This window comes from Lepidochelys kempii, chromosome 10 (genome assembly GCF_965140265.1).
Source record: "Lepidochelys kempii isolate rLepKem1 chromosome 10, rLepKem1.hap2, whole genome shotgun sequence".
Lineage (NCBI taxonomy): Eukaryota > Metazoa > Chordata > Testudines > Cheloniidae > Lepidochelys > Lepidochelys kempii.
Genome location: NC_133265.1, coordinates 84,297,815 through 84,323,952, shown reverse-complemented (window position 1 = coordinate 84,323,952; position 26,138 = coordinate 84,297,815). Strand labels below are relative to the sequence as shown.

General features: G+C 57.6%; 2 protein-coding genes across 2 annotated transcripts; both read right to left on the bottom strand.

Annotated features, from left to right (window-relative positions):
• Positions 1–3,636: 3,636 nt before the first annotated feature.
• TMED3 (transmembrane p24 trafficking protein 3) lies at positions 3,637–9,489 on the bottom strand. Its single transcript, XM_073304569.1, has 3 exons — positions 9,296–9,489; positions 7,086–7,334; positions 3,637–6,210 (listed from the first exon to the last, which is right to left on the bottom strand). The coding sequence occupies exons 1-3, from the start codon at positions 9,443–9,445 to the stop codon at positions 5,974–5,976; spliced, it is 636 nt and encodes a 211-aa protein (XP_073160670.1). The 5' UTR covers positions 9,446–9,489; the 3' UTR covers positions 3,637–5,973.
• Positions 9,490–17,764: 8,275 nt separating this feature from the next.
• ANKRD34C (ankyrin repeat domain 34C) lies at positions 17,765–19,366 on the bottom strand. Its single transcript, XM_073361502.1, has one exon. The coding sequence runs from the start codon at positions 19,364–19,366 to the stop codon at positions 17,765–17,767; it is 1,602 nt and encodes a 533-aa protein (XP_073217603.1).
• Between the last annotated feature and the right edge of the window lie 6,772 nt (positions 19,367–26,138).

The following is a 26,138-nucleotide window of genomic DNA, read 5'->3' as shown; positions in this document are numbered from 1 at the left end:
AGACTCCAGGCCTGGGAGCTGCTCTGGGACAGGGCAAGCCCCTCCCTCCCTGGCTGGGCTCCCCTCAGGGGATGGGGAGGACTGTGCACCGTACCTGGAGCTTCCTCTGCCGGCCTTGGGAATAATTCATCCTTCCTCTGCGTGGGGTGCTGGCTCTGCCTCCCCATCCCCTGTTCCACCCTCCCCTGTGCCCCGCTGGGCCTGCATGGGCCCTAGCCGAGGGCTGGCCCTGCTGTTGGTGGCAGGTGGGGCCAGATGGACACGGGGGTTGCCAGGACATTTGGCTCCAGCTCGTGGGCTCTGTGCCCACCCCTTAATCCCGGGAGCTCGTTCTCCTGGAAATTGGAGCCTCCCTGCTCTCACTGAAGGTCGCTGCTCTCCAGGCTCCGGAGCTGTGCACAGCGACAGCTCCAGGGTCAGAGCCATCTGCACACGGGGCAGGCCACGAGGCGCCCATCCTGGGGAGGGGAGAGCAGGCTGTCTGGGTTGCTGCCATCTGTAGTGTGGGATTTGGGGCAGTGGAGGACCCACGGGGTGGCCAGGAGTGAGGTCTTTGCTGGGACGGACTGGCCCTGGATCTGGGAGGTTCTGGACCCGGTTCCCTGTCCCCAGCACCCAGCAGGGTCTCACTCTACGCCTGGGATGGACCCCGAAGGGCCTGTCCCCCAGGTGAGGGGCTGGAACATGGCCAGCTGGTGCCAGAGCAGCGTGTGCGTCACCAGCCGGCTTTGCTGCAAAGCCGGCCGGCACAGCCAGTACCCGCTGCTGGAGACCAGCTAATCCCTGGGTCCTTGGGAGACACGCCGGCAGGCAGGACCTTGCTTCTGGATCAGCAGCTTCGCCCGCTCTCTCCCCTTGTCCTTGCACTGCTGCTGGCCTCCTTGCCCCCGCTCCACACAGGATGCAGGGCCAGGCTGGGGGGGGGTAGGGGGAAGAGCCAGTCCCAGGCCATTAGCTCTGCGTAGCCCCCCGGCCAGAATGGAGTGGGGGGAGTACCTTGCTGCAGGGTCTGGGAGGAGAGATGGGGACGGGGCTGGGGCAGGGGAATGGGTCGGCCATGGCTCATGTAGCCTGCTGCTTCCCCAGAAGGGCTGATGGGTGCAAGGAGGTGAGATTAGCAAGTAAACCACCCTCCTTCCTGGTGCCTCTGCCCCATCCCTTGCCCCCCTGAAATCAGTTTCTTAATGTATTCAGCTTAGACTTGCGTGTTTTTGCTTTATTTTTGCTTGGTGACTTACTTTGTTCTGTCTGTTACTACTTGAAACCACTTAAATCCTACTTTTTATGCTTAATAACATCACTTTTGTTTATTAATTAACCCAGAGTAAGTGATTAATACCTGGGGGAGCAAACAGCTGTGCATATCTCTCTATCAGTGTTATAGAGGCCGAACAATTTATGAGTTTACCCTGTAAGCTTTGTACAGGGTAAAACGAATTTATTTGGGGTTTGGACCCCATTGGGAACTGGGTGTCCGGGTGCTGGAGGCAGGAAACCTGCAGAGCTGTTTTCACTTAAAGCCTGCAGCTTTGGGGGTGTGGCCCAGACCCTGGGTCTGTGTTTCTAGCAGGCTGGCATGTCTGGCTCAACAAAGCAGGGCTCTGGAGTCCCAAGCTGGCAGGAAAAATGGGCTCAGAGGTAATCTCAGCACATCAGGTGACAGTCCCAAGGGGGTCTCTGTGACCAAACCCATCACAGGACCTATCCTCCATGAACGTATCTAGTTCTTTTTTGAACCCTGTTATAGTCTTGGCCTTCACAGCATCCTCTGGCAAGGAGTTCCACAGATTGACTGTGCGTTGTGTGAAGAAATACTGCCTGCTGTTTGTTTTAAACCTGCTGCCTGTTAATTTCTTTAATAGGTTGTGTGGGTAGCTGGGCCAGGCTGAACTGCAGCTGCATGTCCTGGCTACTTACAGCTTGTCCCTTGGTGTTGTCACAGATCCACAGGGTTGGTGCTATGCCCCCAGCTTTGGAACAGTCTCTCGGGGGAACCCCTTCGATGGGTCAGACCTCCGAGGGGTCTCACTCTGTTTTCAGGGTCAGCTACATGCGCTCACCACCTCCGGAGACTGAACCTCTGGGGCTCCAGCCCTCTTGCTTCACAGGGTGAGCTCTGCCCAGCGAATCCAACTGCGACAGCCTGGCAGAGACTCACCCACTCTGCAGGGACTAAGCACCTCGCCCAGCGGCTGCAGGGACTGTGAAAACAGTCGGGTTATAGTCACCTGGACACAGCTTAGGGAGGCCTTCGGGCAGCACAGAGAAATGAAGGTCCATGCTGGCCAGCCCACAGCACTTCACCAGCCCCACTGCCGTGAAGCCCAGTTCAGGCTCCGTCTCTCCCTGACTGCCTTCCTTATTCGGTTCCCGGATGAGAGCTCTGGCTCCTTTCAGAAGCCAGTTCCTTATTTCCCCCCTCACACCTCTCAGTCCTTTATTGTGGGTCAGCAGCAGCCAATCCTTTTTAAAGACCCCGTTGGTCAGCTCAGTCAGCTAGGTTACACCCTCTCCCCATATCTCTTAGCCTGCCCAGTGAGCAAACTCAATCCTCCCACAGGTGGGTAGCCATGCAAAGTTTAAGGGAAACTGAGGCACACATAGGACTCATAAAAATATCACAAAAAATTCCAGCTCTGTCACAGCCCAATATGAGCCTCTTCCTCCAAAACTGCACCTGCACCCCTGGGCCTCCTGAAATCAATGGGGCTCCTTTCCAGGAGAAAGGCAGCAAGATGGAGCCCAGAGCGGGGACTTCCCATTCTGCACTCCATGCTGGGATCCTTCCTCCCAGTAGCCTACCATGTTCTGGGCTTCCCTGCTGCCATGGGGCACTGCACCGACGGGAGCGGTTTGCCCCCATCCAGCACATCTCTTCCACAGTCAGGAGGGCTCAGCCCACCTTGGACCACTGGTGACGTCTTAGGACAGGCCATGTAGGTGTCACTCAGCCCTTCCAAGCATTTGACAGAAGCTCGAAGAGACCCTGGCCTCCAATGGCCCCTTTGGGCGAAGGCTGCCATAGGGCAGGAGAGCTGCCTGCACAGGCAGCGTTCAAAGGCAGCTGCCGAAGGCTTTCCCGTGGAGCAGGGTCCGCGCCCAAACCCTTCATGCGGGAACACTGACGAGGCAGGAGGCTTGCTAGTTGCGTTATAAAACTTTCCCGTAGTAGCCAGGGGAGGAGAGTATCAAACCAGGTAGGGCCCTGTTTGGAAAGGCTCCTGCACCTGAGCTCACACAAGGCCGGGGGGTGAGCTGCGGGCCCAGGGCATGCAGAATTGGGCTAGTGACGTGCCCAGCTAGCCATCCCGTGGGTTCCGTCTGCTGCCCAGCCGCAGTCATGCACTGCTCTGCGGCCGTTTACACTGTCACAAACCCCGAGGAGCGCTGCTCAAGCCAGGGGCCAGAGGCCCGCTGGTTCATTCAGCACAGCTTCAGTGGGGTAGTCAAGGGAATTATGCTGATTTAACCCAGCTGTGGATCTGTTGCCTGGAGCCAAGCACGATGGGGCTCGGGCCAGGTGAGGGAAGGGGAGCAGGATGGGGCCTGCAGTTCCCGGAGCAATGTGCTCCAGTGGCCAGCATGGGGGGTGCAGGGTGATGGGGGCCTACAGGAACAGCAGTTGTGCTGCCAAAGGACGATGATGGAATCGGTAGGAAATGCATTTTATTTAAGGCTTCCTAGAACGTGGGTGTTACAAACAGTGAGCAAAGGATGGGCTGACAGGCCAGTAGCTGTGCCCTGAGAGGAGAGGAGGCTCGCTGTTACTGTATTGCCCTGCCCAGTGCCCGGGGGACAGTGTGTCTAATCAGTGGAGCAGGAAAACTGCGGTCTCATGGGTTTATTGAGAAGTGGCAAAGGTTGCATCCAGTGGTGTCAGTCCGGCTGAGCAGGGTCATTGCCATTCTTAATCCCCCCCACCCCGCCCATCTGGGTGGTTTAGTGCAAAGCACTGTCTGACCAATACTAGCATTGCAAAGGGTCTTGCACAACAGCCTGCGGTATCTGTTGCTGGCAACGTGGGGTGTATTCAGTGTAGTGGTTAAGTCAGGGCCCCTCTCCTGGGACAGTGGCAGGCCTGATCCATGGGGCTCCTGCTTTGTGTTCTGAAGAAATACCAGGACTTTAGCCCAGGAGGCTTTGCTGTCTGAGCAGAGTAGGGCATCCCCACGGGCTGTGCTAGGGAAGGGTCCTCTGGACTGTTCCACGAGGGGAGGTTGGGGCTCGGCAGCTCGAGATTCACAGAGCGCAGGGCAGAAGGGACCAGTGTGATCCCGCAGGCTGCCCCGTGTATAGCACAGGCCAGAGACCTGCCTCAGGAGCAGACCTTGGAGCAAAACCTCCCATCTTGATTTAAAAATGGCCTGTGATGGAGCCTGCACCACACTCCTTGGGAAACCGTTCCAAGGCTAACTCCCTCAATGCCTGATTTGCCCTTCTGGTTTCCGTCATGTTCCCAAAGGTCCCACGTCAGGGCTTCCGCCAATCCCTGCAGCAGCCAGGGCGGGACTCTCCTGTGCACTCCAACACACAATACTGGGTGTGTGTTTGGTTTCTAACTTGCCTTTCTCTGAATGGGGCCTGATCTATCGACTGCATGGAGCATCAGAGACAGCCGTGCTAGGAGATGGGTGATGGGAGAGGAAGGTCCACAGCTCTGGGGTGGCCGCGAGCGCTCCTTCCCCCAGGTGCTGGGCTGGCTGGTTCGTGGTCAGCTGCTCAGGATGTAACTGATCACCATGTGTGGGGTCAGGAAGGGATTTTCCCAGGGTCAGATTGGCAGTGACCCTGGGGGGTTTTCACCTCCCTCTGCTGCGTGTGGGTGGGGGTCACTTGCCAGGATTATCTGGGCATATTCATTTGTTTCCCACCCACTGCAGGTGCCTTGGGCATTGGTGCACCGCAGTCCTGCCTGTTCTCTGCCGTGGCACGTAACAGCCCAGTCTCCCGTGGGCTGTAACACGTTGGTCTCATTTCGGGTGTGGGGCTAGCATGCGGTGCTGGTGGCAAGTGCTATACAGGAGGTCAGGCTAGGTGATCGAATGGCCTCTTCTGGCCTTAACCTCTCTGACTCTCTGGGACCACATGATCCCTTTTAGCACAAACAAACCTGGAGGGAGCCAAGAGTTACCAATTTCTGCCACTTTTATTGAGCTGAATTTGGTGCTTCTCTGTAAAGTCCAGCTCCTGGAGTCCGGTGATTATGGGAGAATTTCAGGTTCCATTAAAAAAATGAGTAAGGTTTATAGCCTCTCTGGTTGGCAGCAGGAGCCACAGCTCACGTAGTGTGCTATGGGCAAGTTCCTGGCACTCTGGCGACCCTGGGCTGAGGGGGCTTCCTGACAATAAGCAGATGTTTGGGCACACCATAGGGGTGAGTGGGGTTGCTCTGACTCTTACCTCGGTCGTGGCCCCGGTTTGCAGCTCAGTGAACTACTGCAGTTCAGGCTGTCTGTACACCAGGGCACGTCTGGTGCCCCTTTGTGACACACTCCCCCACGCTGGCCTGGGACTCTGCTCTGTGCTGGGAGCAGGTGGCCCTAAGTGGCTCGGGGGTAGATATTCCGGCTGCATGTTGTGGTTACACCTCGCAGTGAAGATGCAACAGGGTTACAAATGAGAGTCAAACCAATGCAACGAATTACAGTGACACCGGTGCTAATGCTCCCTGTCCTAAGTCACAGCTCAGCTGCACAGAGAGCCCCAACCCCTGCACACCCATTGCTTCCCGGGGCCCCTCTGAGGCAGCCAGAGAGAGGGTGTTGGCTATTAACAGCTTTCACTCCATTAGAACCGCTGCTTAGGTGACTGTCCCGTGAATTCCTGTCTACTCCCTGTCCAGGTGAGCCGGGCCGGCCCCACTCACAGTCCCTCGGCAGCACTCCACTGTGTGACCCATGAGCTCCCCCAATACCGCCTCGCCACCCCACCCCACCCCACCCCACCCTCTGGCACAGGACCGACTCTGGCTTCCTAGGTGCTGACCGCCCCAGGGGTGGCTCTTGTCTCCGTAAAGAAGCTCTTGAGCAGCATCACTTGGCTGACGCTGACCACGAGGAGGAGGATGGTCTCTCCCACAGACCAGTAGGAGACGTGGTTGTTCAGCTCTTCAGCCCGGATCCGGTCCTGAGCCTCCCGCAGCCGGTAATGAGTCTGGGAGTCGATCACCGTATTTAAAGCTTCGTGAATGGTGACACAAGCAGATTCCATCTGGGGAAACAAACACACCCCCCTTTGTACCTGCATCACTACACGCAGCTGGGCCCAGCTGGGACAATCCACACATCTGCGGCTAGTGGCTGTATTCTGATGAGGGAGTAAAATGCCATCCTCCCACGTCAGAGGGAGGCAGAGGCTTCACGGGCCAGCACCATGCCATGCAAGACTCAACAGGACTGCACAGGAGGGGCAGAGGAGCGAGTCTTTGGCTAAAGACCGTCCTACTTCTACATGCAGGCCCAAGTTTTCAAAAGTGGTCTCTGATTTTGGGTGCCCAACCTGGGGCCTGGGTTTGGAGGTGCTTCGCACCCAGAGCTCTCCAGCTGGAGTCAGTGGGAGCTGCGGGTGCTGATCAGGCCCAGCTGTGTGGGGCTGAGAAATGGAGGTAGCCCAAAGCCAAAGCCACTCTTGACAGTATAGGCGAGTGTGTACATGGCTCACAATGCCTCTCTCTCTCCTTGGCGATAAGCCCAAGCCAACACGTGGACCCAAAGACCTCTGGCCCGGCCCCCAGCTCAGGAAAAATTCTGATCTGGATCTGAATTGTGTGGACTGGGCCTGTCCTTTACCTGAGACTCTGGTACATTTCCTTTTTCTAAGCCAGCTGCATTCTTCCCGTCTGCTGGAACAGGCATTGCATTGCCCTGCACACAGTACCGTTACCCTATGGCTGGAAGTTCTGCTTTTAGCTGAGTGCTAACCTGTGCACATGACCAGGACACCCCCGGGCCTGACAGTTTCTTTCTCAACCCCGGCCATGCTTTACCGGCATCTAACCTCAGAAGGCCTGCACTGTTCTACCACACGAGAGAGTGACGCAATTGCCCCACTCCTACGCAACGGACACGAGCAGGAACCCGACAGACCTGTGTCAAGGCTGTGACCCTGTGGCTCATGTCTGGGAGAATCGGGGGCTCGTCTCCAACTTGAAAGTCAAAGTAGACGGTTTTGTGTGAAAAAGTGGAGAACTCGTTGCTGAAGCAAAACGTGTAGATGCCTGCGGCTTCGGCTCGATGGGAAAAGCTGTCGTACTGCTTCTTCGCTTCTTTGTAAAGGGTCTTGCCATTGGGATCTTCCACGTAGCAGTCCACATCGTAATGCCCCCCTGAAATCACCTATTGAAACAAAGCATGTCTGCCATGGAGGGGGAATTCCCCTCCTGTTCACCCCTGGCTGGGCCTGTCTCCAGAGATCTCCAGGCAGAGCATGGCACTCCCTGTATCTCACTCAGGCCCCGGGGCCTCTGGCTCCAGCCCCCGGTTTTGTGTCATGCAAATACCCTCTGTATTTGCAAAGCTGTCCCTGGAGCCGGCCCTGGAGCCGGACTGGAAGGACCACCCTGAATCCCTGGAGCTGGGGGAGATTTTGTAGCTTTTAGAAATATTCCAGTAGCCCTTGTCTGGCTTGGCAGCTCTGAGCTGAGAAGTGTGTTCTTCAAAGGGATCCCGATTCTTTACACAGAGCTCTGCGGCTGGTGTTGAAATAAAGGCTGGGATGCTCATTATTTAAAGCATGGCCCGGCCCAGGGACCTTTTCTTTATCAGGCATTTCAGCGACCCGGGAATGCTCTCAACGCAGCCTTAAATCCCCGCGTTTTGAGGCAGGGTGGCCAGTGGGTTGCGTGGGAGGGAAGCTCGGCTCTAGTCCGGACCTGGCTGCCTGGCGAGTGCCCCGATCTCTGGCACCGGGCCGCTCCCCTCCCCTGCGGGCCAGGGCCGGGCCGTGTGCGGCGCACACCCGCTGCCGGGCCGCGTGAAAGGCCCGAGGAGTTTAACGGGGGCTCTCGGGATTTGTTCCCTTCCCGGTCACCAGCCGGAGCTGGCCGCCGGCAGGAGCCCCGGACCGGCAGGGAGGACACGAGGCTGCCCCAGACCGGGCAGGGACACCCGGCGCGGGCCGACCCGGGGCCGCCCCAGCCCGGTGCCGGCGGGAGGAGCCAGGCAGCGGGTCCCCGCGGCCGGGCCGGGCCGGGGCTGAGCCGCTCTCCCTGGTGCTGCAGGCTCCGGCCCCGGCCCCTGGCGCTGGGCCCCGGGAGGGAGGCGCCAGCCGGGGGCTCTGGGCGCAGCCGGGCCGGCGGTACCTGGCCCGGGGAGAGCCCGGCCGTGCCTGGGGCTTCTCCGCCCCGGAGCCCGGTCCCTCTGCGGGGACCCCGAGCCGCCCCGCCCCTGGCTCCGACCGCGGCTCCCCCAGCTAGGGCCAGCCGGAGCGCGGTGTTCGGGTTCGGTGCCTCGTGCGGGCTGGCGGGGCCCCCCGGCACCCCCCGCCCCCTCCCCAGCCGGGCCGATCGGGGCCCCCCGACACTCCCCGCCCCCCCCAGCCGGGCCGAGCGGGGCCCCCCGACACTCCCCGCCCCCCAGAGCCGGGCCGAGCGGGGCCCCCCGACACTCCCCGCCCCCCCCAGCCGGGCCGAGCGGGGCCCCCCGGCACCCCCCGCCCCCTCCCCAGCCGGGCCGATCGGGGCCCCCCGGCACCCCCCGCCCCCCAGAGCCGGGCCGAGCGGGGCCCCCCGGCACCCCCCGACACCCCCCCCAGCCGGGCCGAGCGGGGCCCCCCGACACTCCCCGCCCCCTCCCCAGCCGGGCCGAGCGGGGCCCCCCGGCACCCCCCGCCCCCCAGAGCCGGGCCGAGCGGGGCCCCCCGACACTCCCCGCCCCCCAGAGCCGGGCCGAGCGGGGCCCCCCGACACTCCCCGCCCCCCCCAGCCGGGCCGAGCGGGGCCCCCCGGCACCCCCCGCCCCCCAGAGCCGGGCCGAGCGGGGCCCCCCGGCACCCCCCGCCCCCCAGAGCCGGGCCGAGCGGGGCCCCCCGGCACCCTCCGACACCCCCCCCAGCCGGGCCGAGCGGGGCCCCCCGACACTCCCCGCCCCCCAGAGCCGGGCCGAGCGGGGCCCCCCGACACCCCCCGCCCCCCAGAGCCGGGCCGATCGGGGCCCCCCGCCCCCCCCCCCCCAGAGCCGGGCCGAGCGGGGCCCCCGACACCCCCCGCCCCCCAGAGCCGGGCCCATCGGGGCCCCCCCCCAGAGCCGGGCCGATCGGGGCCCCCCCCCAGAGCCGGGCCGAGCGGGGCCCCCGGTACCTGGAAGTCCAGCGTGAACTTGAGGCCGCGCTGCAGCCGCTGGTGGAAGCACTGCCGGGCGCTGTCGGGCAGCTCGAAGGTGAGCTCGGCGCCCCCGGCCCGGCCCGCCTGCAGCAGCCACAGCAGCCAGCACAGCGCCCGCCCGCCCATCGCCGCCGCCGGCCGAGACGTGGCAGCCGAGCCGGGCGGAGAGCGCCGCTTCCGGGCCGCCCAGCGCGCAGCCGTGCGCCCTGGGGCCGGGGCTGGGGGGGCTCAGCGGCCGCCGAGGGGGCCCCGGGCGGGGCGGGGGCAGGAGCTGGGGTCCCGGCTGGGGCAGGGGCTGCGCAGGGTGTGCCCGGAGTGAGGGTGTCCCGGAGGCCCCGGGCGATGCTCTGGAACTGCTCCCCGCGAAGCCAGGCAGGACTCTGGGGGAGTCTCCTCTGGGGGAGCAGCCTGTCTGCAGGACCCACAGCTCCCCCGGCTCCACCTTCCTGGGTCTGACCTCGGAGCCTTCAGCCTCCTCTGCCCCTCCCTGCACTTCCCACAGCGAGTCCGCTCAGGCAGGGTCCTGGGGAAGCCAGAGGGTCCTGCCCCCCAACTCCGCAGTCAGACGTGACTCTCAGCCAGCCAGTAAAACAGAAGGTTTATTAGACGACAGGAACATGGTCTAACACAGAGCTTGCAGGTGCAGAGAACAGGACCCCTCAGCCGGGTCCATTTTGGGGGGCAGTGAGCCAGACAACCCCGTCTGCACTTCACTCCTCGTCCCCAGCCAGCCCCAACTGAAACTCCCTCCAGCCCCTCCTCCTCTGGGCTTTGTCCCTTTCCCGGGCCAGGAGGTCACCTGATTCCTTTGTTCTCCAACCCTTCAGCTCTCACCTTGCAGGGGGGGAAGGGCCCAGGCCATCAGTTGCCAGGAAACAGGGTGTCGGCCATTCTCTGTGTCCAGACCCCTGCACACACCTGCCCTCTAGGGCTCTGCAATGATCATACACCCTTACCCCACCCCCTAGATACTTAAGAACTGCCTAGGGGAAACTGAGGCACCCCCACACTATTCAGAGGAAACATTGAGAACAGTCCCACTTCGTCACAGAGGGACTGTGGGAGCCTGAGTCCCAGGGAATCCATCAGAACCATGTTACCCCAACCTGCCCAGCCCCCCCCCCCATGCACCCTCTAAGAGGCAGTGGGGTCGGATCACTCCCCGGTGGAAAATCCAGTGGGAATTCCCCTGGTAGCCTTTCTGAGGAAGCCTCCACTTCCCAGCAGGTCCGGATCCCTGCCTAGCACCGCTCTCCAGCCCCAAGGGGCCCAACCGGACATGGGGCATGCGGGCGCTTCTCTGGAAACTGTCCACCTCTGACTGGAATAGCTCATGCCCCAGTGGGGCAAAGGCCAGGCACCAGTGAGTAGCCAGAACCGAAAGGGAGCCCCACAAGTTTCATTCTCCCAGAGGCTGGGCTGCAACATGGCAGCTCCCGCTTGGCCGGCCCCAGGGGATGCTGGCACACCTTGCTGTTTGTCCTGGGGGCCTGCTGCCCTTTGCAGCCCGGCGATGGCAGGACACTGGAGCAAATATGATCTGCCAGAGGAGTGAATGGGCCTCTGGATGACTCCCCCTGCATGGAAATGTTGCCCTCCTTCACTGCGAGGGGGGGGTGAGTTGGGCTGCTGGGAATTCCTGAGCAGCCAAAGGGGAGACCCCAGTGGAGGGTCTCTGCCCTGGAATGGGAACGGGGTTAGAATCTGTAACTGGACCCAGGTAGTCCATGGCTGCCTTTGGGCTAAAGGAAACCATCTGCTCAGTTTGAACCCTAGTAGAGGGGCAAGGAACCAAACCGATGAGACAAGCCACAGCCCTCACCCGGCGCCATGGACCCGCCCGTTTTAGGAAGGGGATGTCTCCACTCCCTTCCCTTAGGGCTGCAGGCCTGAGCCAAGCCCCCGGGAAGTCAGAGGAAGACTCCCATCGACTTGGCTTGACTTTGGATCGGGCCTTCAGGCTGGTGGGCCTGGCCCAGCAGCAACCCAGTGGGTATTGCAACAGCAGAGCTATTCACCTGCTTGCCCTTTGCTCACTCGCCCCAGTGCTGTGGGAAAAGCTGGGGCTTCACAGTCTCAGGGGCGTTTGCTGATCCTGTGCGGCTCGGTCAGCTGGGTGCCAGGGGGATGGGGCGCGTGGGGAGGGAAGAGCCCCCGGTTGGGCGGGAAGGGGCCTTGGGGACTGGGCAGGTGGTGCTTGGCCTTGGGCGTGAGCACTGAGCCAACCTGCCAGCGCGGTGCTAGGGGAGCGGGGCCTGTCGCAGCTCCAGTGTCAGAAAGAGGAGCGCAAAACTTGATGCCAATTTTGCAGCCAACTCTAGATGGAAGCACCAGGGTGTAAAACCAGGGATCTGGCTGCCTGTGGTCAGAAGTGGTCCCCTGCTACCTTCACAGGAGAGGAAGCATTAGGAGTGTTAGTTACAAATTACAGTGTGGCTAATATACTCTGAAAACAGAATTTGCCCTGGGTTACTCTAAAGCCCACCTAATGTTTCAGTTCGGTACAAAATTCTCCTTTGCAGGCTTGGGACCTTAACTTCCCAGCTGTCCTGCAGGATGAGTTCCACTGAATAACGCTGGGCTGATTTCCTGTGGCTGGGTGGGAAGGTGCCCGCTGCCCACCAGTGGCTAACTGGCCCTACAGGCTTGTCACGTTATTGACTTGAACTGGGACTGTATAGAACATGGTTGCAACCAAGGTCCTGTAGTGGCACCAAATCTTGTATAAAGGGGGTCAAATAAGGTATCTAAGACAAGGTGTCTAAGGATGGCTGGTTAGGATTATGCTATCTCTATGCACGTATCATTTTGGTATTTAAAGTTATAAGTATTGTCTCTGTAGCTCAAACTTGTGCTGTGCTTCTGGGTGACACCCCAGACAAGCTGGTGTCAGCTCTGCCTAGCCTGCTGAATGGCTCATTAAGGACCATCAGCTACACAAATGACCCACTGAGAGAAGGCAGACATGCCTGGGGACTCAGCCAAGCATGCAGGGACCTGCCTATGGACAGAACTCTGAGGTTTTTCCAGGCCATGGGATGGGCAGCTTGTCTTTGGGACAAAGAAAGCAGAGACCACATGGCAAGAGACTACACGAAGCTGCTGCAGCTCCTCCATCTGGTCTTCAATCCTGCTTCCTACCTCTGGAGGGACTTTGCTACAATTGGAAGCTCTACTCAAAGGACTGAAGGACCCACCCCAGCTGGGCATGTTCTCCAGAGACTTGATTTGAACCTGCAGCTTATTCCATCACTGCTACAAGCCTGAACCAAGAACTTTGCCATTACTGTTTGTCATTGATTCCGTTTAACCAATCCTAGCTCTCATCGCTATCTGTTTCCTTTTATGAATAAACCTTTAGATTTTAGATTCTAAACGATTGGCAGCAGCGTGATTTGTGGGTAAGATCTGATTTGTATATTGACCTGGGTTTGGGGCTTGGTCCTTTGGGATTGAGAGAACCTCTTTTCTTTCTTTATATTTGTCATAAATATAAAGGGAAGTGTAAACACCTTTAAAATCCCTCCTGGCCAGAGGAAAAACCCTTTCACCTGTAAAGGGTTAAGAAGCTTGGATAACCTCGCTGGCACCTGACCACAATGACCAATGAGGAGACAAGATACTTTCAAAAGCTGGAAGGGGGAGAAACAAAAGCTCTCTCTGTCTGTGTGATGCTTTTGCCGGGGACAGAACAGGAATGGAGTCTTAGAACTTAGTAAGTAATCTAGCTAGATATGCGTTAGATTCTGATTTCTTTAAATGGCTTGTTAGGATATAGATATTCAGGCCTGTCTGCAAAGGCCTGTACTTTAAGACTTCAGGTATATTCTTATCACTTGGCTAGTCCTAGAGGTATAAAAGAGAGAATCAAAATCACTGTCTGCCGGTGTAAGAGACTTCTCTCACTGTGACAGTCTGAGGCCCTGTTCTTAGGCTAAGGCCTCTGGCTAAGCAGCAGAGGCAGCCATAAGCTGGGAAGTGACCGGTCACCTCCTCACATCCCGAACTAGTCACATTGAAATAAGGTGCTATTGGGCTGTTAGGAATACAATCCTGTCCTGATAATGCCTGTCACCTCCAGAGAAAGGGAAGTGCCTAGAAGATGTAAAAGGAAACTTAGTTTGCTAGCATCCTGCCTGGCAAGAACTCGCTTATCAATAGCTGGGATGTGAAATCCTCACTTCTGTATTGTTTTGTCATTATAGTTCCCACTTTGCTATTGTTTATTTGCATGGTCTCTATCTGGTTCTGTGATTGTTTCTGTCTGCTGTATAATTAATTTTGCTGGGTGTAAACTAATTAAGGTGGTGGAATATAATTGGTTAATAATCATATTACAATATGTTAGGATTGGTTAGTTAAATTTCAGGAAAATGTCTGCAGTCAATCAGGAAGTGAGTGGGTGGGTGTGGGGAGGTCAGAAATGGGAATGGGGGTGGGGAAAATGGAATCATGTTTTGCTAAGGGGGGTGGAATGGGAACTGGGACACAGGTGTAAGGCTCTCTGGTGTCAGAGCTGGAAAGGGGGACACTAAGGAAGGAAACTGGAATCATGCTTGCTGGAAGTTCACCCCAATAAACATCAAATTGTTTGCACCTTTGGACTTTGGGTATTGTTGCTCTCTGTTCATGCGAGAAGGACCAGGGAAGGAAGTGGGTGAAGGAATAAGCCCTCTAACATGGCTGATAAAATAAGCTGTGCTGAATGGAATGGATATTCCTGTTTTTGTGTCTTTTTGTAACTTAAGGTTTTGCCTAGAGGGATTCTCTATGTTTTGAATCTGATTATCCTGTAAGGTACTTACCATCCTGATTTTTACAGAGGTGATTCTGTTACTTCAATTAAAATTCTTCTTTTAAGAACCTGATTGCTACTTCTTTGTTCTTAAGATCCAAGGGTTTGGGTCTGTGTTCACCTATGCAAATTGGTGAGGATTTTTATCAAGCCTTCCCCAGGAAAGGGGTGTAGGGTTTGGGGAGGATTTTTGGGGGAAAGACGTTTCCAAGCGGGCTCTTTCCTGGTTATATATCTGTTAGATGCTTGGTGGTGGCAGCAATCAAGTCCAAGGGCAAAAGGTAAAATAGTTTGCACCTTGGGGAAGTTTTAACCTAAGCTGGTAAAAATAAGCTTAGGGGGTTTTCATGCAGGTCCCCACCTCTGTACCCTAGAGTTCAGAGTGGGGAAGGAACCTTGACAGGGGTATTGGTTTTCATCACCATTTGTCCCCATAACGAGCGGCACTGGTGGGGATACTGGGAAACTGGAGTGTCTAAGGGAATTGCTTGTGCGACTTGTGGTTAGCCAGTGGGGTGAGACCAAAGTCCTCTCTGTCTGTCTGTCTGGTTTGCCTTGGTGTGCACAGAAACCCCAGCCTTGGGCTGTCACTGCCCGGCTTGAAGCAATTTGTCCTGAATTGGCCCTCTCCGTTGGGTCCCGCCAGGACCAGTGTCATTACACAGGCACGTTTCATTGATAACCTTGGGGGAGGAGTGGTGCAGTTCAGAGGAATGTTACCCTGTTTATTAATAGGACAGGTAATAAAGTCTAAACTATCCCACAGTATCTTCAAACATCTTTGTCTGCACAGGCACGCTTTAAAATGTAACAAACAATATCACAGTATGTTACGCTAAAGGAGAATGTGGCATATTTCCAATCCAATGTACATTGCGCAGGAAGCTCAAAACATACCACCTGCGTTCTGCAGGGCACCATTGTCCTAAATCAGTTGCGAAGGACGTTCACCGTCAGAAAAAAAAAAAGATTGTAATATCTAGGAATGACCAGAAGTGGCGAACTGTAGGCTTGAAATCCTCAATCTAAAATATATTTCAACAGACACTTCATTACAACAGGGAGAATATGCCTCAAGTTCCATAGAGAAGACACTTGACTTACAGTAAGTATAGACCTTAAGGCTCTAAAAATGTAAGCTCACCTTCGATCTAAAGAGGGTATTGAAATCTGAAATGCACGTTGAAAGAATGTTCTTGTGCAGTTTAAAGCACAGCTCAAGGCTGCTTTGGGCAGGAACCTTGGAAGGTTTTGCAACAGCCTAGAGAACAGCTAGTGCACTGGGGAAGGTACGAGCATCCTCAGGAGAGCTGCAAGAGGGGACTAAATGAAGCGCGTAATTTGGCTGGCCGGGGCAATGACACAAGGACGCAGCGCCCAAGGTCACAGTGAGGTACGTGCCAGGTACGGCTGGGCTGGGCTGGCAGCGGGAGTCAGGATATTGAGGCATTCATGAGCTAAGCCTGTGGCCATTCTCCTCGGTTGGGGTAAACTCGTGACACGTGTTTAAGGGAGATGAACAATCCAAACCGTGGGCGCCAGGGTTAGAAGGAGATTTCCCCTCCAGCAGAGGTTCTGGCTGAGTGGGGTTTAGCTGAGCACCTACATGCCAAACCAGTCCACTCGCCTACCCATATCCACCCCCGTACCAGATGGGGAGAAACACTTCTGGGAGTGGGGGAGTGCAGAGCGCTGAGATGGGGTTAGCTGCCCCAGGCCTTGCTGTCCTGACAAAGCAGCTGCAGCCGGTCTCTATTTAGGCCCCATTCCTGTAATGGGATGCCCGTGCAGAGCCGGCAGCTGAATGGGGGCCCAGGGTCCTCTGACACCCTGCAGGCTGCACGGACCCTACCGCATACAGCTATGTACCCACGTTCGCTCACTCCAGACGAAGGCTAGGCATAGGCCGTGTGGACAGCTCGCTGGGAAACTCATTTTGTAGGGCTGTCCCTGGCTGCCCCTCCCCCCGCATCACTACAGCTCCAGCCCCAATCTGCACTAGCTCAGGTCTGTCCCTGCCACCCTCCCAGCTCAGCTTTTGGGCTGGGGGCAAGGGCTTCCCCTATGAAGAGCCCAGCCTTGGCTTCTGGTGCAGGGAAGGTAACTGCCAAAGCAATGTGACGCCAATCCCAGCCCCCACTCTGGAAGTGGATGGATGGGGGGGGGGGGGAGAGGGCTAGATCAGTAAAACGCCCCGATCCTTGGCTGCAGGTGTAGAATGCACAGTGCAGCTCAGAGGGGTGTTGGCTCAAGGCATCTTTACCCTCCCCCAGGCCTGGACTGGCCTTAAACAGGCTGGTCCCACATCATGAGTTAGAGCAGCCTGAAGGCTGCGCCAATTTGTGCTGCTGCCAGTGGCCCCAAGGGCCTGTTGTGGCAGCTGTGCTCAGCAGGGAGAGATCAGGAGCTGCTGTGCTGTCACCAGAGGGTCCCCCTATGCTGGGCTGAATGGGCTTGGGGCCCCTTTGTGCCCCAGGTGCAGCCGCAGTGAAGCCAAGGGTGAGGGCCTTGCCCATGTCACCATGGATGCAGCGGGTGGGGGCTGACCCTGCAGCCCCTCACTCACCACCTGCAGCTGGCCGGGAACCCAGCGAGGGGCTCCCCCACAGCCTCTCGGGGGGGGCTATGTGCTGTTGGGGGGGCCCTTTGGGGGCTGGGGTCAGATGGCCATGGGGTAGAAATCCTCTGAGCCTCCCTGATTGGAACAGAGCCAGTAGCAGCATGTGACTTAAATGGCCAAGCACCTCCCAGGAGCAGAGCACAGGGCTGAATTCCCCACGAGCCCTTGGCCCGAGACATGGGCCCTGCTCTGCTCCACACTCCGGGTCCCCTCCCCCGAGAAAAGACCTGGCCGAGTCCCCGCCCTTCCCACGGGCTAGAGATGGGGAATGCTGCCCGCCTTCCCTGCCAGGCAGCGCAGTGCCCACAGCAGAGCATCTCGCCAAGCAATGGGGGGCCTGGCAGCCTCAGTGGCTGATTTCCCCCCTGGTGCAGTCCTGTTGCTTGCACTGGAGTGTCACCAGGAGCGGATCTGCTCCATTCTCCGGCCTGTTAAAGTGCTAAGATTTCTTGGAAGTCCTGTCCCTTCTCCGGCTCAGGGCAGGTGTCAATCCCTTCAGCGGGTCAGGGGTGCTGGGCTCTTCCTCCCCCTGGCAGCAGGAAGCCCTGCTCTGTTTCTGGTAGGCACTTGAGAAGTACACCAGCCCCACGGGCACTGGCAATCCCAGGACTGTTTCCATGGGGGTAGGAAAGACTAGAGATCAAGGACAGAGAATTGGAGAACGAAGGAATGGGGATCATGCTCTTTTGTGTGTCTCACACTCTAGGTTCCTCTAGGATCAACTCTTCGCCAGATCCATCCTGCGGAACAAGCCCAGACCTGGGGCACTAGTGGAGAAGCATTTTTAGTACTTGGTGCTGATTCCCCCCGTTTGTACCCGGTGGTGTCCCCGCAGCTGGGCAACGAGATTGTAAAATGCTCCTGGCTTGGCCCCGGTGCCCAGACCTCTGCAAGGTGCAAGGCTGTGGGGATCTGCCCCCTGCCCTGCCCCTCCTGGAGTGGGGGGTGTCAACCGCAGGGACGCCCCTGTGTGGAGCACAGGAGAGCAGGGACCTTGTGCGTGTTTATGGAAAATCCATTGAAATACAAACTACTGGGCCACTATCTCCTCAAAATGGGGGAGTTGTTTCATTTGCTCAGCCTGCATCGAGTGTCTTCGAAGCAGCTTTGCGGTTCGCAAGCCACCCGTTCTCGGTGAGCTCGGAGCAGCGGGCACTATGGGTTTGAAGCCCCCAGCGAGCGGGGAAGACGGTTTGCTGGAAGAGCCAATGTTGGGAATTGGCGGGTTGGGGTTTACATTCAAAGGAGGCAAATACCCTGGCCGGGTATGAGAAATGTGATCGAGCAGGAGTGTCCCAGAGCCACGTCTTTCCAGCAAATTGGGCGGCCTGCGGCGACTGGTGCCGGGAGACGTGCTGGACATGCTGTCCAGGGATTCCCAGGAGCTGTTGGACTTAGCCAAATGGGAACTAGTGAGCTGTTTTCTCTCCAAAGGCACCTTCCCCGCATCGGCCAGAATGGAGCTGGAGTCACAGTAGAGCTGTGAATCCGAATCGTAATGCGCAGTGCCCAGCCTTCTCCGAGGCAGGGTGTCTTTGCAGGCTGCGGAGCCCGAGCCGGTGGAGCTGGGGTTCTCTGGCTCAGCAGGGACAGCGCCCCTCCTGGCTACGCGCTGAGGAAGGGCCTGAGTTTTGTCATAGGATGGTTTCCTTGATCCCGGCACAGAAGTTGCTGGGATCTTCAGAGCCTGGTCATCCCCCAAAGGGAAGAGGGACAAGTCGCTACCCTTCCTGCTGCCGTTCCTGGGTAAGGAACCCTTTCTGCGGAGCGACAAGTCATTGATGCCCAGGATGATTTCCTCATCTGCACGCACCGTCTTGGCCTCGTCCAGATGGGCAGAGGAGGCGAGAACAGAAGGTGCAACCAAGCCCCAGGGTTCCGATTGCAGCCTCTTCAGCTGCGGCAGACGGGCTCTTCTGGGGTTGCAGAATTTCCTGGTCGGAGAGCAGGGCTCGTGAAGGGCCTGGGCCAGCTGGCACCCGCTGGCATGTGCGGGGTGGAAGCGGAAGAAGGGCTCTTCCTTCGCAGCGGCTGAGGCCCCTGAAGTGGGCGCTTTCAATTCGGTCTCCGAAGGCGTCATGCACACGCCTGGGCGCCGCCTCTCCCCTGGCTCTGGCGATGGCGGGACGTTAAGGTATTGTTGGGTGGCTGTGGTACCTGAAGAGGACTTGTCCGTAGTTATAATGATCACCTCCTTCCCCTTAGCTCTGCAGGCTCTCAGGAGATGTTTCAGCACGTCCTGGTCATGTGCATTGACCGCATAAACCAGAGCAGAGGCTCCAGAATGATCTTCTAGGCTCGGGTCTGCTCCGTTCTCCAGCAGCAGAGAAATGACCTCTTTCCCAGCTCCTCTGAGGCACGCATGCATCAGGGCTGTTCTGCCGGCTTTGTCCTGGATGTTGGGGTCAGCCCCATAATCCAGCAGATACTTCACCATCCGGGCTTTGTCTGTACTCTGCTGATCCACGTGTTTAGTGAGGCAGGCCACCATGAGAGCGGTCTCTCCCTTCTCGTTGCTTTCACTAATGTAGGCCCCACCTTCTAGCAAGAGCCTGGCCAGCCGGAGTCTGCCTAGCCACACTGCCTTGAGCAGGGAATTCCCATCCATCCGCAGCTCCATCATTTCATCCATCGCACCAGCGAGTGTCTATTGGCCGGGAAAGGCAAAGGCAACCGGCACCTGTTAAAGCAACAGAGAAACCAGCCTCAGCACCGGTTCTCAAAGGCCTGGCTCTGTGATCTGGGCTCTTCCCCGGTTCCCCAGGGCATGTCACACTGGCTTCGGGCATCTCCTTTCTAAGGCAGGCAATAAAACCAGCAATGAACTCTCCACAGGGCAGGGGCTGATCTGTGCAGCACCCGCATGGTGCAGGCCCCTGGCCAATAATAGCTGAACTGAGATGGAGAAACGGGTATTTATGCTCTCATTTAGTCTCCATGGAAAACCACCGCTGTTAAAAGTTTCACAAAAAGAAAAGGAGTACTTGTGGCACCTTAGAGACTAACCAATTTATTTGAGCATGAGCTTTCGTGAGCTACAGCTCACTTCATCGGATGCATGCCGTGGAAACTGCAGCAGACTTTATTTATACACAGAGAATATGAAAAAATACCTCCTCCCACCCCACTGTCCTGCTGGTAATAGCTTATCTAAACTGATCATCAAGTTGGGCCACACACACACACACAAACTCACTCTCCTGCTGGTAATAGCTCATCCAAAGTGACCACTCTCCCTACAATGTGCATGATAACCAAGGTGGGCCATTTCCAGCATAAATCCAAGTTTAACCAGAATGTTGGGGGGGGGTGGTAGAAAAAAACAAGGGGAAATAGGCTACCTTGCATAATGACTTAGCCACTCCCAGTCTCTATTTAAGCCTAAATTAATAGTATCCAATTTGCAAATTGATATATATATCCAATGTGATATATGCCATCATGTGCCAGCAATGCCCCTCTGCCATTTACATTGGTCACACTGGACAGTCTCTACGTAAAAGAATAAATGGACACAAATCAGATGTCAAGAATTATAACATTCATAAACCAGTCGGAGAACACTTCAATCTCTCTGGTCACGCAATCACAGACATGAAGGTCGCTATCTTACAACAAAAAAAACTTCAAATCCAGACTCCAGCGAGAAACTACTGAATTGGAATTCATTTGCAAATTGGATACTATTAATTTAGGCTTAAATAGAGACTGGGAGTGGCTAAGTCATTATGCAAGGTAGCCTATTTCCCCTTGTTTTTTTCTACCACCTCCCCCCTTCCCCCCGACGTTCTGGTTAAACTTGGATTTATGCTGGAAATGGCCCACCTTGATTATCATGCACATTGTAGGGAGAGTGGTCACTTTGGATGAGCTATTACCAGCAGGAGAGTGGGGTGGGAGGAGGTATTGTTTCATGGTCTCTGTGTATATAATGTCTTCTGCAGTTTCCACAGTATGCATCCGATGAAGTGAGCTGTAGCTCACGAAAGCTCATGCTCAAATAAATTGGTTAGTCTCTAAGGTGCCACAAGTCCTCCTTTTCTTTTTGCGAATACAGACTAACACGGCTGCTACTCTGAAACCTGTTAAAAGTTTGGAACTTTCTGCTGATTTGAAGTGAGCTTTATTCACACACCGTGAGATTTTTACAAGTGACTTTCAATGGGACCATGCTCTTCAATACCCAGATGAAGCCCAGTGAGAGTCTATGAGATTTGTGCTCCTAAACCCTTTAGGTGCTTGTGAAAATCTCTCCCGTCACTCATACTCTCAGCAATTGGACTCACTTTGATTGCCTTCCATTGCTTTGTGTCAGTCCCAGAAATGCCTTTCTTGTACTAGCCCCTTGATACCATGGGGACGGGCACTGGAGAAGAACTTGAGCCAGCTGCGCAAACTTGTGTGGTTCTCTGCAGTATGGCCTCCTCCCTGCCGGCAGAGATCTGCTTGATTGGCCTGGCCTTGGCCTCCTTTCTCACTGTGCTACTCGTACTCCGGCCCTGGGCTCATGCTGGCCTGCTGGGCTTCGTGCTTCCTCTCCTGTGCGCTTAGCCCATGTGGAGAGTCTCAAGGCCTTGGCTCATTATTACCCATCAGCCACTTAGCTGCCCCCAGCCCACTGTACAGGCATCACCTCCGAGGTGTTTGCTCTCTCTCTTTATCCTGGCTGCCTCTCACCCAGTTTCGCTTCCTTCGTAAATGTGCTAACAGCTGGAGGCTGCCCGGGAATGTAGATTACCTTCCGGAAGGGCCCTGCTATGCCAGGAGTCCCAATGCTGACCCCTCTCTCCACGCTCCTACCCCCATCACATGAGGCCTGATCTGAACCCTGCTGAAATTAGCCCCTTGGACTAGTGTCGTATCGCTAGGGCAGAGTGTGTCCCATCCATACACGATGTTTGAATCCATTCCAGCAGCTCCTCCCGTAAATCTACACTGGCCCCATGCAGTAAATCCGTCCCTTACGTGAGTGGGCAGCACATGCCCGCCTGAAATACCGAGAGGAGTTTGGTTGTTTCACCATGGCCTACGGGGCCTGGTCCGAAATCATGCCATGCCCAAACGTCCTCTTACGATGACCTTGTATTAATGCTCAGGTGCGCCCTGCCCTGCGTGGTGGGCACCAAACTCATGGGATGGGATCCGGGGGGTGGCGGGGTGTGGACGGAAAAGGTGGATACATTGGGACATCCCCTCAGCATGACTCACTGGCCACAAGGAATGAGCTGAGCTCTGTGTGACCAGTCATGATCCTGAATTGCTGCTACCCTGAGGAACCCCAACTGTCCCTCCACAGCTTGGAGGCCTCCTGGAAGGCTACCTGTGCACGGCCCGTGGAGCCTCACAGGAATGCTGCCCGCTGTGGTGATGAGATGGGAAAGGGCCTAGGAAGGCAGGGCCTGAGGGTGGTGACCCCAAATCCATAGAAATGGTCTGTCTCCTGGATCTTCATCCACTGGATGGTCAGCGGGCCTTGCAGTCTGTTTGCTTCACACCTGCACTTACTCTTCCTATGAGAGGTATCCCTAGCCACCCAGGTGTGGTCACGCCTCCCCTTCCATACCTTGAGCTGTGAAGAGAAGCATCTGGACCTGACGTATGTTTCTAACTCTTCTGCCACCAGTTCCCCTGTTAATGTTTATGAAATCCTGCCCACGGCTGAACTCGGGTCTGTATGTCTGCGTCCCCATCACCACAGTACCTTAGGCCCCAGCTGTGTATAGTGCAAGGGTGCCGTTTCCTGGGTTCTCCCTTTCCTACACGTAAGGCCTGCCTTCTCTGCTGCAGGGCAAGTCCCGTCATATAAAAGCTCGCCCGCACTCCCCGGGTCATCGCAACACCTTGTCGCCCTCCGCTCTCCAGGGGAGACTGGGGCAAACTCTGTAGGGACAGTGCATCCCCCTCATTTTCCTGGGTGGGCCTCTGGGCCCTGACTGTATTTTTAAGGTGCGTGTATCCTTGGCCCTTTTCATTTCCTGCTTGTGCTCCACTGGGTCCTGTACCTGCAAGTAGTTATGTCTGGAGACACATGGAGCTACTGCCATGTTTGGTGTTTCCTTGTCTCTTCCTCTGGCCTGAGATCCAAGGAGAACTCAGACCTGCCCGTTTGCCCAGGAGGGATGATGGTGCCTGGGAACAGAAATGCTCTACAGCTACCTAATGTGGACAGCTCACAAGCTTCCTGGTGGGGCTTTGATCTCACCAGCTCGCTCAGAACAGCTGCTGCCATGTGCTGAGTGTGCGGGTTCTAGCGTGGGCCTTGGCTGCAGTGGTGTCTAAATTCCCCCTACATTTGGCCTGCTTTTCAGTGGGGCCTCCTGCCCGAGCACTGTACCAGGGTGGCCTGACCCATGCAGGAGTGTAGGGATGAGGGGTCAGCCAGCCCCTACTGCGTGGCCGGCCCTGTATGCTTTGGGGAGTTGTGAGGTACACAAGGGCCCAGGTTATGTCAGAAGCAGGGTCCTTGGAGAGAGGAGGCAAACTCCAGTGTTTGGGGAAAACCCCAGGCTCTTGTTCCGTGCACAGCCCAGGACCAGGAGCCTTGTGCTGCAGGGCGGGGAACGGTGCCCCTCTCCCAGCCAACCAGGAGGGCCGGAGTCCTGCCTAGGACAGCCTGGAGTGGGGGACAGCTGAAGGAGGAGCTGGCTGACAGCCACAGCTGCCCTCCATAGTAACCTGGCTCCAGAAGGAGGGCGGAAGGACTCCTGAATGTAGGAGAGGCCTGTCAGAATTAGCACCCCAGGAGAAGGGTTGGGTTGGCGGGGCTAAAGCGTTTTTTATCCAAAGGGGGATGCTTGTTCTCAGAACCAAGCGGTGGCCAGAGCAGTGTCCCGAAGGGCCACAAGGGGGGGCGCTTGGACAGCACACTGTTCCTAGCACACACCTGCGCCCTGGCAATCTGGAAAGCTGGGTACAAGCAAACAATCCGTGTGTTATTCCAGCAACAGGTAAAGACACACAGCGAGGGCCAAGGAACGCCGGCCACGCTTACAGCCTGGGGGCCTCTCTCCTGGGAAGCAGGGGCTGAAAAAGGGGCAGGGGTCAATCCGCTGAACATGGGCTCCCCGGGAGTTGCCACATGCGATGCATGAGCAAGGGACTCTCGCGTGGGAGCCGGGAGGTTATTTTCCCTCTGCGTGGATGCAAGCGCTGCTGCAATCCCCTGTCCAGTTCTGGTGCCCACAACTCGAGTTCAGTGATAAATGGAAGGGGTCAGGGATGATCTACAAGAATGGTTAAAGGATTAGAAAACCTGCCCCATGGTGATAGACTCCAGGAGCTCAATTTATTTAAGAACATAAAACGGCCCTCCTGGGTCCGGCCAAAGGTCCCTCCAGCCCAGTATCTTGTCTGCCGACAGTGGCCAGTGCCAGGTGCCCCAGAGGGAGTGAACCTAACAGGTAAGGACCTAGTGATCTCTCTCCTGCCATCCATCTCCACCCTCTGACAGACAGAGGCTAGGGACACCATTCCTTACCCATCCTGGCTAATAGCCATTAGTGGACTTAATCTCCATGAATTTATCCAGTTCTCTTTTAAACCCTGTTATAGTCCTAGCCTTCACAACCTCCTCAGGCAAGGAGTTCCACAGGTTGACTGTGCGCTGTGTGAAGAACTTCCTTGTATTTGTTTTAAACCTGCTGCCCATGAATTTCAGTTGGTGGCCCCTAGTTCTTATCTTATGGGAACAAGTAAATAACCTTTTAGCTTCACAAAGAGGAGGATAAGGGGTGACTTGACGACCAACATGGGGAACAACTATTTGATAACGGGCTCTTCAGTCCCTACAACGTGACCCAGTGGCTGGAAGATGAAGCTAGACAAATTCAGTCTGGAAATAAGATGCCGGTTGTTACTGGTGAGAGTAATTAGCCATTGGACCATTTCCCCCGGGGGCTGGTGGATCCTCCATCACTGGTCATTTTAAAGTCAGGACGGGATGTTTTGCTACAGGCCCAGCTCTCGGAGGTATGTGGGGCAGGTCTCAGGCCTACTAAGCAGGAGGCCAGGCTAACTGATCACAGCGATCCCTGCGGGCCCTGGCGTGTGCCCCCTTCCACCACTGGCCAGTGTGTGCAGCAGGCCCAGCGCACCCAGGCAGGGAGGGAACCCGCACAGCGGAAGCCCAAGGCAGCTGGGCACTTGCCTCCCTCAGGCCCCAGGGAGAATCCCAGGCTGAATGCAGGGCCAGGCTGACACCCCCGCTCAAGGCCGCTGCCGGCTGCAGAGGTCTGTGCGCAGTGTGCAAGCCGGGGAGGGACCCTGGGCACCCCTGGGAGGCCGGGGATGGGGGAACTCCCCCCTCCCAGCTCAGGGCTGCAGCTCAGTGGCACCTGCAGCCTGCTCTGTCCTAGACCCAGAGAGTAGTGGGAATATGACTGTACCGTTGTGGGGGCAGGTCCCACAGCTGTGACCCGGGGGCTCTGGAAGGGCCTCCAGGGTAAGCGCCCAGAGGTGAGACCTGCCCCGCAGGGAAGCGGCCGCTGACACCAGCTTAGCCCCCTGGCTCCTTCCTGTCTAAGCTGCGCTCTTTGGGCCAGTGCCCCCGAGCCAGGCGCCAGCCAGGGGACACTGCCCCCCACCCCCATGAGCATGGCCTGTCCCCCCGGCCCGGCAGGGACAGCTCGCCTCGGCCCCCGCGGGCCGCTCCCCAGCTACCCGGCTCGGCACAGCCCCTGCCTGCCACCCGCCAGGAGCCCCGCGGACCTTGGGAGCGACACGGGCGGACGGAGGGCCCCGGAGGCGCCGGGCCGGAGCCCCCAGGCGCGGGGGAAACCCGGAAACTTCGAGCCCCTGGCGCGGCAAGCGGGGCTGAGCACAAGCCGCCGGCGAGCGGCCGGAGCCGGGGGAGGACGGGGCGCAGCCCCGCGGGACTGCCCGTAGCGCCCGGGGCGTTAGGGGCTGTGGGGCGAGGGGGGCCCGTCCCCCGCCTTTTCCCAGCTCTCTCCGCTCCCTCCCCGGGTTAGCTGCTGACCCGGCTCGGCCCCTCCGCACCCAGCGGGTCGGGCTGGAGCTGTCCAGCGGCCGGGAGCCCGGGAGCGGGCGCGGCGCCTCTCTCCATGGTGCTGAGCAGCCGCCCGCGCCGCGCCCTGCCCCGCTCCCCGCCGCCCAGCCCCGGCCCCGGCCCCGGCCAGCGGCCCGGCCCCGGTTACCTGCTCCCGGCGGGGCGCATCCCGCCCGCTGGCTCCTGCCAGTTCAGGGGCCGCCGCCAGCGCGGGTCCCCAGGCGGCCCCTGCCGCGCTCCGGGGCGCCTCCGGCTTGGCCCCGGGCTGCGCCCTGCTGGCGACGCCCCGCGGCATGGCTGGCTCGGGCTCCCCGGAGCCGCTGCCCGGCAGCTTGGTCCCGTCCTCTGGGAGCCGAGCGCCTGCGTGACGGGAGCGGGTCTGAGCTCGGTGCCCGGCCCC